Source organism: Musa acuminata, chromosome BXJ2-4, assembly GCF_036884655.1.
Source record: "Musa acuminata AAA Group cultivar baxijiao chromosome BXJ2-4, Cavendish_Baxijiao_AAA, whole genome shotgun sequence".
Lineage (NCBI taxonomy): Eukaryota > Viridiplantae > Streptophyta > Magnoliopsida > Zingiberales > Musaceae > Musa > Musa acuminata.
In genome coordinates, this window is record NC_088341.1 from 47487896 (window position 1) to 47498760 (window position 10865).

Here is a 10865-nt window from a genome sequence, read left to right on the forward strand (position 1 = left end):
CGGAATGCGGAGCAGAGCCGAGATCAGCCGCTGCCATGGTCGATGGACATCACCGAGGTGGAGCTGGAGCTGGAGCTGGAGCTGGAGCTGGAACTGGAACTGGACGCCGACGCAAGATCGTGCATGGCGGAGAGACTCGTCACTCTTGCTTTCCCTCTACTAATCCCTTTCACCTGCGGTTATTTTAATGGGTTGGACGTGGAGTGGTTGTTGGTATGTATATATGTATGTATGCATGCGTGTGTGTGTTGGACTTTTCATAAAAAGTAGGCAGCGAAGCGGCGGACGGTAGCATTGTGCGGCGGCCGCAGGAAGGTGCACTTTAATGCACCCACCGGCTACTGTTCCTTCGACAAGCCCTTCCGTTTTCTCTGTGTGGGCCCGCCGGTGCACGTGACGCAAGGAAAAGAAAAGATTGTGCGTGTAACGCGCTGAAGGGTGGGGGCGGCCGAGTAAAAGTAACACTTCGCTTTCAATTATGCCAATAGTTCCTTTTTCTTATTTTTCGGCTAAAGCAGGAGTGAGATTAGTATATATATATATGTATATATATATAACACACCTAAATCGACGTTGTGACATAATAAACTAAGAGAGCTTATCCCATCTTTTAAAAACCTACTACTTCTCTACTTCCGTATATAATTACTTTAACAAGTTTCAAAGTGAATGAGTTTAACTTGTTTATAAGGGGTTAGGAAAAAATATTATTGAAATCTTAGTTACCCCTATGTGGTTCAAACTTAGGAAAAAATATTATAAGGGGTTAGAAAAAAATATTATTATAAGAATGTTCGAAATAAGAATATCTAAGTTCTCAATGTGTCAATTGCATAAAGACCATAAAGATTAAGGTCGAGGGAGGTTTCTCGACCTAGTTCCTCCTATATTTAAATTAGTAACTCGAGATACATTTTTAAAATACTTATGATTATCTTTCTTGTCATAAATGGTGAGAAGAAAGTTTTGTTTTCTCTTTTCTCCTTGGGAGCCAAATGGTGGTGACATGTGACATGTCGAATGACAATATATCAATTATCATCTGAACTCCCCCGCCCCCCCTCCCTTGTTTTCTCTTTGGGCGCCAAATGGTGGTGACATGTCGAATGACAATGTATCAATTATCATTTGAACTCCCCCCTCCCCTAAAGGTGCACTTCGATACTCTTTTGATAGAGGTTTAAAGTACAACATTTAGTTCATCCGACACATTAGTGATCAAGATTTGCTTTCGCAGTTCGAGTTGTTTCCATCGTGACATATATCTCTTCATACGGGTTGGATTTTTCTGACTCCTATTGGTCAAGAGCAAACTTCCGAAGCCTTTGTTTTACTGGTCATGCCTAAGGGAAAATGCTTAGGTGATGTTGGGCTACGTATGGGTTGATTTTTGGCATATCTTTTGATGTCCATGCAAACATCTCATCATTCTCATTAAGGAAATTGATAATTTGTACTCGTTCCTCTTTGGGAAATGTCACCCTAACTTTAACAACTTGATCAGGATGAGCTTTATTTAGGGGTGCCTCGACTAGTGATTCCACCGACCACGACTGCGGGAGGAATTTGGTGAAACTTCAAGGATCCATAAGTAATGCCTCAGATCGTACATCCAAAGAGAGACCACCATAAGGTAGCATTGGAGTGTCTCGGGTTGCTTCTTAACTCTTCATGCTGGTCCTCACCGAGAACTTCATCACCATATTGCGGGTCGACACCATCGCCCTTAGCCTATTCAGCATGAAAAGTCCTATGATTTCATTATATGCTAGGAGAATATCGACCACTATGAACTTAGTTATTATCGTTTTGGAGTACAACTTGTCCCCAAATGTGACGTATATGTTCACAATCCTGAGTGGGGAGATCAAGTTACCAGTGAACCTCATCAGCAAAAAGGTCATAGGGGTAAAGTCATTGGTCAAGATCCCAAACTTTTGGAAAGCATGAAAGTAGAGCATGTTAGTAGAACTACCTATATTAATCATGACCTTTATTAGAGTGTTGACCATCCTCATAAAGATGACCAAGGCATCATCATGATTCAAGTCAAGGTACTCCATCTCTTCCTCTTTGAATATTATCTCAAGGTCATCCTCCATCCGTGAGCACTTTTCAATGGTAGCTCGGGCATAAGCTTTATGAGTTGAGGAGCTAACTCCTTCGAAGGCTACCCCACTAATGATAACGTTAATATGTTTTCCACTAGACCTTGGGGTTGAGATGAAGGCTCATGGTCCCTTTCGACGGACCTCCTAAGAGGTCCCCGACCAATGAGTTATTTAATCTATTCTTTCAAGTCACAACAATCTTTCACATCATGGCAATAATCTTGATAGAAGCGATAATACTGATAGAAGATAAGATTTTCCTAACTACATGAGGAAATTTATCATTCTGTCGAGGAAAATCCTCTATTCTGTTAGGGAAATCCTTCCTCCTAATTTGTATAAATAGGAGAGGGAACATGTTAATAGATTCAAGCTAAAGCTATTTTATTTCTACAATAAAGCTTCTTCAATTATTGTTCTTATCTTCTATTATTTCTATCATGGTATCAGAGCCACTTGCCTAGAGCAAGCTCTCTTCTTGTTGCCAATTCATCATTGGTGTTGCCACTTTGCGCCAACGTCCTTCCCTTCCACTACAGCATCTCTAGTGCTGCTCATCAGCACTGCCCCACCTTTCTTCCTCGTTGTAGCTATTTTCCTTCCTCTTCTGCTACAGCTTCCTCTTCTGTTGCAGTTTCCTCCTTTGCTGTAGTAGCATCACTGCAACATTACTGTAGATTTCTTCTCTACCGTCGCAGCCGTCATAATCACAACCACGACCAACGTCGTTGAGAAAAGCGAAGCTTCGCTCTTGCCTTCGGCCAGCGACCAACGTCGCTGAGAAAAGTGAAGCTTCACCCTTCGGCCAGCGACCAACGCCGTTGCATTCCTAAGAGGCTCCGTGGTCAATCTCATCTTCCTCACCGCGGTAGTCTTCGCTGATCTGTCAACATTCGGCAGACTTAAGGAGAATGAAGGGAACGCCTGTGCCATCACAGCAACAGCAATCACAGCAGCAGCAGCGATCTACACTTATCTTACTCATGAAGCCTCTCGCTTGTAAACAATTCTTTGCATCGATCCAAGATTGATATCCTTGTCAGGAGCACCATCTTGCGGGGGCATGATAGAAGATAAGATTTTCCTAACTACATGAGGAAATTTCTCATTCTGTTGAGTAAAATCCTCCCTCTTAATCCTATAAATAGGAGAGGAACATGTTAATGTATTCAAGCTAAAGTTTATCTACTTCAATAAAGCTTCTTATATTATATTGTTCTTATCTTCTATTATTTCTATCATGGTATCAGAGCAACAGCAATCGCAGCAACAGCAGCAGCGATCTACACTTATCTTACTCACGAAGCCTCTTTCTTACCGATCCAAGATTGGTATCCTTGTCAGGAGCACCATCTTGCGGGGGCATGATAGAAGATAAGATTTCCCCACTATATAAGGAAATCTTATCTATTCTGTTGAGGAAAATCCTCTATTCTGTTGAGGAAAATCCTCCCTCTTAATCCTATAAATAGGAGAGGAACATGTTAATGTATTCAAGCTAAAACTACTTCACTTCTTCAATAAAGCTTCTTCAATTATTGTTCTTATCTTCTATTATTTCTGTATCAGAGCCACTTGCCTAGAGCAAGCTCTCTTCTCGCTGCCAATTCATCATTGGTGCAGAGTGGCAACACCAATGATGAATTGGCTCTGATACCATGATAGAAATAATAGAAGATAAGAACAATAATTGAAGAAGCTTTATTGAAGAAGTGAAATAGCTTTAGCTTGAATCTATTAACATGTTCCCTCTCCTATTTATAGGATTAGGAGGAAGGATTTCCCTCAACAGAATAGAGAGATTTCCTCATATAATTAGGGAAATCTTATCCTCTATCAAGTTGGGGAAATCTTATCTTCTATCAAATACGATAAATCTCTCTTCTCCAATAGAGTCTTCATTGGCTAAGGATTTTTTAGGAATCCCTTCTCTTATTTGTAATAGGACTTCGGTCCAAGTCATATTTAGTGGGGTTGATTTGGGCCTCGAGCAAGGCAATTCTATCACTTCTTCCATGCCATAATAACTCGGGATTGTAGTTGATCATGTCTCGACCTTTTGTGTGTCTCTTTGCATTTACTTGAGACCCTTATCTCTACCACGCTATATATTGATCGACCTGTTGGAGTAATTCGGGTACCATCGTTAGTGACCTCTCTATTGATGATTAAAAAAGACGAGAAGACTTGAGTTCCATCGTGAAGGTTTGTATGATAAGTGGTGGGTGTACATCTTGCACCCCTTAGATCTGGTTGGTAAATTGAGCGACGAAGTTCGAGAGCGTCCCCTCCCCCAACTTCATGCATATATTCCTGAGGTGGTGAAGCTCAAATTCTCTAGCAAGCTAAATAAAAGAATTGATAGAGAGTGGCTTTAAACAGGTGTACCATTCTTATGTCAAACCTCTTAATATAGTTGGAAAAGTATGATACATTAAAGCATCTAAGGTGTCATATAACAATATTTGGGCATAGAAAGTAGCAATATATTCTAATAGATAGGTATTACCATCGAAGGCCTCCAATGATGGAAGATGAAAGTTGGCTAGGATCGATTCCTCCTGAATGTCGTTAGTGAGTGGTGATCGACTCAAAGTGGGGTTGATTGACCATTTTTCTCTAGATTGTTGGAATGCTTGTCATATTTCTTTCAAACATTATTCCATTTATTATAGATAGATTCTCAAGGAATTATTTATCAAATTTGTCGATTAGGTTTGGAATTCGGGTGGATCAAGATGGTGGTATGCCATTTCATTAAATTATGTAATTGGGGAACAAGGTACTTGCTCGACCGATGGCTCGATGGGCCTCGGGCACTCTTGAGATATTGGCATTACGTTAGGTGGGGGAACCTTGACAAGCACTGGTGTCGATATCGATTAGGCCACTGGCTACGGCTGAGGTGGTGGTGTCGCTTATTGGGTTAGTTGAGACAAGAGCAAAATGACAGCTTGCGTCATGCCCATTAGCATTTGCACATGTTGGGTGAAATTTAAGAATGTCTCACCAGGGATGAGCAAGTGACTTGGGGTCACCCTTAGGTCGTTGAATGAACACCGATATTACATCAATGTTTGTGTCGAGATAAATGCATCCACGTGCGAAAGAGTGCCCCCTGAATTAAAGTACCATAGGTTGGGGGTAAGGCCTTCTTGCTCGAGCATTTGTTAAAAAGGTTGGTAGGTGGATGTTCTTATAACATCGAGCCCTCTTTCTAGCACCAAAATATTAGAAAAAAATATCAATGATGTCTTAGTCAACCCGATTGGTTCGAATTCCGACGTAGGACTATCTGAGGTATCTCCGAGGTGTGAATATCAAGCTCCCAAGGTGCCACTTGCATGAAGACCAAGGTTAGGAAAGGTTTCCCAACTTAGTGCCTTTGACGCTCAAGTTAGTAACCTAAGCTATATGAGTATGGACATTAATAGCTTGAGGAAGTCCCCTCTTTTTATTTTAGAGGCTGATTTTTTATACCTGATTGTAAAAGGTATACAAGAAAACTTATTGTGATTGTCTTTCTCACCGTAAAAGATAGGAAGAAAACTTGTAATTAGCTTTTATACCATAAATGGTGAGAAGGAATCTTATCATTGTCTTTCATACCATAAATGATGAGAATAAAGCTTTATTTTCTTTTCCCGTGGGGTGACATATCGAATGATAATGTATCCCCTATCATATGGGTACTCAACTTTGTATACCAAAAGAGAGATCACATATCCAAATGTGTTTACCTCCAACTCGGTCTTTACATATTCGATAAGGGTAGGACAAAATTCATTGATCTTCCTCTTTAGCGAGAGAAACATATCATCATATTTCATCAGCCACTCAAAGTTTTGACCAGCCCCGGTGAAGGAGTGCAATGGTGTAGGAAGTTTTAGATGAGCTTCACGAGATATAGGCAAAATAACCCCATGAAGCTCCAAACTTGCATGATCGGTCACTCTCAGAATGCCTTGACTTTGTTTGGATCAATTTGGATTTACCTCTGCCTAAGATGAAATCAAAGTAGACGAGGGTTTGTTTATTGAACTTATACTTATTCGGGTTGTTTTTCAAACTTGTACTTCTTCGAGTTGATAACACATTGGTGTTTCTCCAAAACATTAAATTGCACTTCTTCACATGCTCAATAAATAGTTGCAAGCAAAACCTAAGCTATTAATAAAAAAAGAATCCTATAAATATATCCCTCTCGAAATGCTGTAATAATTTTCATATGTCCCTCTTATTAATGTCCGCGAAAAAATACTTAACCACCAAATAGTTTGAGTTTATAGATTGTTTAGAAATCCAAAAATCACTTCTATTATTCTTCATCCAAAAATGCTAACAATTGGTAAGTTTCATTTTTAATAATATTTTTTAAAATACTTTTGATGTTCTCACCATCTTATCATTTTAAATTATAATTTTTTAGGATAATTGAAGTTCATTAGAATTTCAACATCTTCCCCTTGTTAGCCATTCGATAAGGGTTAGGTACAATGATAAATATGTACGTTTAAGTTTCATATTTAAATATATAATTAAATCTATAGACATTGATAGGAAAAATAACAGTGCTACCAACTTGCCTCACCACTTAGGCTGAAGAAGTCACCTAAGCAAATGCATGGGCAACTCACGCTAATCCTCTACAACTACCGATAGGAAAATAGTTTGCCAACTCCTGCCTGTCTCAACCCTTGAAAAAAGGCCAATAAGGCCTGCTGACATCTTCAACCATAGCTAAGGGATGACTCACACATTAAAACCAGGCAACATGACTCAACATCCCCAGCTCCTCCTTATGGAGGGACTCTGCAAGGGACCATCCCCTGCCTGTCCCAGATAAGCTAGGAGCCTTGGCAAAGTATATCATTATGATCATCCTCCAAATGACGCACTCATCAACTACCATGATCAATAATCCTTAAGTCATGTAAGGGACACCCTAATCTATCGATAACCTCATGCTGCTGATCGCTCGTGCATAAAACCTAAGCCCCCAAACCAAACAGGGGCAAGCGGGTTATATCTGAACTCTCTTGAGCTTTGCTAAACCCCTTCCGCCTACTCTATTGACTTGAGCGTTGGAGAGGTCAGGTCAGGACATCCCCTTGACATCAACTACTTATGTAGGACCCCTATGCATCTAAGGAGCACCTCAAAGCGACACTAAGCGCTTCCAAAAGGCCAAGATGCACCTCGAGACCACCCCAAGCTTCCTCTAATATATAAGTGGTTCCCCGAAATGACTACGGATCAATCGTCAAGAGCGAGAGTATGGATCCATTCGGGCTACCTCTCCCGCCTCGACGCGGGCCCCCGGGATGGATCTGTGCCTTCGGAACTAAACCAAACCATGTCAATTTTTTTATCAATGACACTCAAGGCAATAATAGACACAAATTAGCATGAGAGTAACTATGTATTATAAGTGTCTTCAACCAAATGGAAAATGTTAACTTTGAGTCGTATAATTATTCTTACCAAAGAGTTCTCTTAGTGATGACCACCGATACATTGTGATTAAGCCCGCTGTCTCGGCTCCCCCCTCGATTGCATCGTCGATCACCAATAACCCGTCACCCTTAGTCATGATTTTGAAATGGTTTGTATTCCTAAGGAGTATTAATCCTAGATGTGGTACAGTTCTCATCTGACGAGTTGACTCTACGGTCTTTGCCTTGGGAACTGATCTAACGGCACCAAGATAATAATATCTCCTACGTATTTCTCATGTTTGGATAGAATGACTAATACTAAATGACTACTTTTTTGTGATCCAAGTGGTGGGGCTCAGACATCAACCAAACTGCGAGGGCGAAGAGCCAGATCGATGCTGCAACGACGTGTCGTGCATCTGGAGATGCACCGCTTCCAAGGCGGTCATCCTGACCCGCGCGCCTCCCTTTCTTTCCATTGGTACAGCCCACGTCCACAGCTCGTATGCTGACCGCGCGCACGTAGACGTGAACGCCCCTATCACGGACGTGGCCACGGTGGGAGGTGGGATGCTCTCGGGAGGTTCTCGACCACAAAAAAGAGTGGTGGGATGGCCAGATCTCGGTGTCCGCGTTCGGCCGCCCCAACCCGCATCTCGTTCCAACCGATACGGCTGGAAAACAGGGCGTTGGTTGGGCCGTGCGCGCGCGCCCGCGCGCTGTCCACGAGAACCCCGACAAACCGCCCCCCCTTCCTTACCGGCACCCACTAATGCAAGGGCGTGGCCGCACGTGGGAACCCTCCCCCACTTCCCGCACCACCCACACCGCACGGGCCCCACTTGCCGACGCCCTTGTGCTCCTGGCCCTACCCACCTCGCGGTCCGAATCCGTCGCGGGTGTGAATGGAATGACCGAAAATGCAAGTCGCCGGTCGGGAAAAGTCGGATGGGCGTGAATCCAAACGTTTGGGCCCCGCGAGAAGCGGCCGCCGCGCCGCTCAACTGCGGCCATGGCCCACCGCTGTCCTCCACCACGGCTCCTCCCCCCAGACGACGCCCGTACGCGAGCAACTATGCGGTCGCTTCCTTTTTCTTTTGGGACCACGAGGGCGACGGGCGCGTACACCGCCTAGCTCGTAGATTCGAGGACAGGCGGTCGTCAGCACGTTCGCTCCAGCGTGCGGTACTTTTTCCCTACTACACCCTTTCTCACGATTACCCGTCTCCCTTACTGGCCCGCTAAACCGGCGCCACACTGATGAGCTCACCGCTGCCTCCCATCACCAGGCACGTTGATGCGGAAGATGAACGGGAACGAAGAGTCCCGCCTCGGCGTTAAAAGAGGGGGGGAATCATTCGTAGCAAAGGTTGTCTTCATTTTTTTTTTTTTTTTTTTTTTGTGTGTTTAGGAAGGAGATTATGAATCGTTAAAGAAAGAAAGATAATAATAATAATAATAATAATAATAATAATAATAATAATAATTGAATAGATAAGGATGAGAGGTAGAAAAGGTCGGAAGAAAGGAGCGGAGGCATCAACCCACGCAGTCCCCCCGTCCCAACCGTAGCAGATAATAAGAATACCACCAACAAGAGAAAGAATAAAATTAAAATAACATTTATTTTCCATTAGTAACAATCATAAAGAGGGGGAAAGAAGAAAAAAAAAGAGCGAGACGACAACACCGAGGTCGGAATCTCTCCTCTGATGGCACTACTGATCTCCTTCTCGGTGAAGGAAAAGCAACTATTTTACAAAAACTCTCTTTCTCACACCTCTTTCATCTCCTAATCCGAAAGAGAGACATTCTTGAACGTGGAAAGGGACGATTAGAGGACCTGCTTTAACTACGGCGTGGGATAAGATTTGTAGCGAGGTGAAAGGCGAGTCAAGCGATCTCGGGCGGAGGCGGCAGGTTCAGATCCAGATCGAGGGTGAACATCTTGTGCGGCGGCGCCGAGTGCTGGTAGCAACGGAGGTCGACGATGGAAGAGTAGTCCGAGTCGCTCTGGGAGCCTCTGGCCATCCGACCGTGTAGACCGGCGATCATCATGGGAGGGCACAGTGTCAGACGGTGGTGGTTCATCGCCGCCGTCGCCGACTTGTCCGGTCTCACGATCGAGTCGAAGAGGAAGCACGGGTGAGCCGCCGGCATGGCATGAGCGGCGATGGCGGGGAATGGCTGGAAGGGGAATCGCGCGCCGCCGCGGTGGACTAGGCCGCGGTCGAGCGAGGGCGAGAGCGGGATCGCAAGGGGGGGCACGGCGGCCGATGCCTCGCGACCGGACGACTCCACCGTGCTGCTTTGGCTGCTGGGGCTGCCACCACCAGCCGCCGTGGCGACCACGACGATGCCGGGGCTCGGGTAAGGGAAATTGGTCTTGGCCTTGGATCCACGGAACTGGCGGGCGGCAGCGTCGTACGCCCGTGCGGCCTCCTCGGCCGTGTCGAAGGTCCCGAGCCAGAGCCGGCTCTTCTTACCCGGGTCCCGGATCTCCGCTGCGTACCTCCCCCACGGCCGCTTCCTTACCCCCCGGAAATGCGTCTCCTTCCCACCTCCATCTCCACCAGCTGCCCTTCCTCTGCCGCAGGCCGCTGGCTGCTCTCTCGGCGTCATGACCATGGTAAAGGTCTCTCCTCTTCTCTTCTTTTTAATGCTCTGCCTTTTGTTTCCTTTATCCCCGCTTTCTTTATAGTGCTCTAAATGGGGTGGATTAAAGAGACGAGAGGAGGGTGGACGGGGGTTTATACATCAATTTACAGCGATACTTGGACGGGTGGAACGGAGAATTTGAGAATAATTCGGCGGAGTCAACGAGCGGTTTGACTGTCCTTTGCGTGCCGCTCCCCAAACACCTCTCTCTCTCTCTCTCTCTCTCTCTCTCTCTCTCTCTCTCTCTCTCGCCCTCCACCCAAATTGAAGGCCCCGCCCTTCTTCCCCACCCCCCCTTCCATTAGATCTGTGGGGCCATGGGAACATCCATAGCGACCTCGCCGGGCGCTTCGGCGTTGGAAGTCCCTGTGTGTCGGTGGTATATTTAAATGGTGTAATTCTCGTTTTGATGAGGAAAGAGATTTGAGGTTACGTGACGCATCGCCAGACGCCCAGCGACGACGGGACGAGTTTCGCTTGACTGACGGCCCTCGAAAGGGGGACGGATGGCGGCCCCCGCGGAGACCGGACAGCACGCAACGACGGCACTAACGGCGTCGCTTCCGCCGCACCCACTCGCCGGGGCCCATCACACTATGTCGGCACCGGCCGGTTCCGTGCCGCGCAGCTCGGATCGCGTAGCAGGGCCCCACTGCTG

At 45.3% G+C, this 10865-nt stretch overlaps 1 protein-coding gene across 1 annotated transcript; it reads right to left on the reverse strand.

Annotated features, from left to right (window-relative positions):
* Positions 1 to 9155: 9155 nt before the first annotated feature.
* LOC135611358 (ethylene-responsive transcription factor 4-like) lies at positions 9156 to 10396 on the reverse strand. The gene has a single exon (XM_065107090.1). The coding sequence runs from the start codon at positions 10175 to 10177 to the stop codon at positions 9443 to 9445; it is 735 nt and encodes a 244-aa protein (XP_064963162.1). The 5' UTR covers positions 10178 to 10396; the 3' UTR covers positions 9156 to 9442.
* Positions 10397 to 10865: the final 469 nt, after the last annotated feature.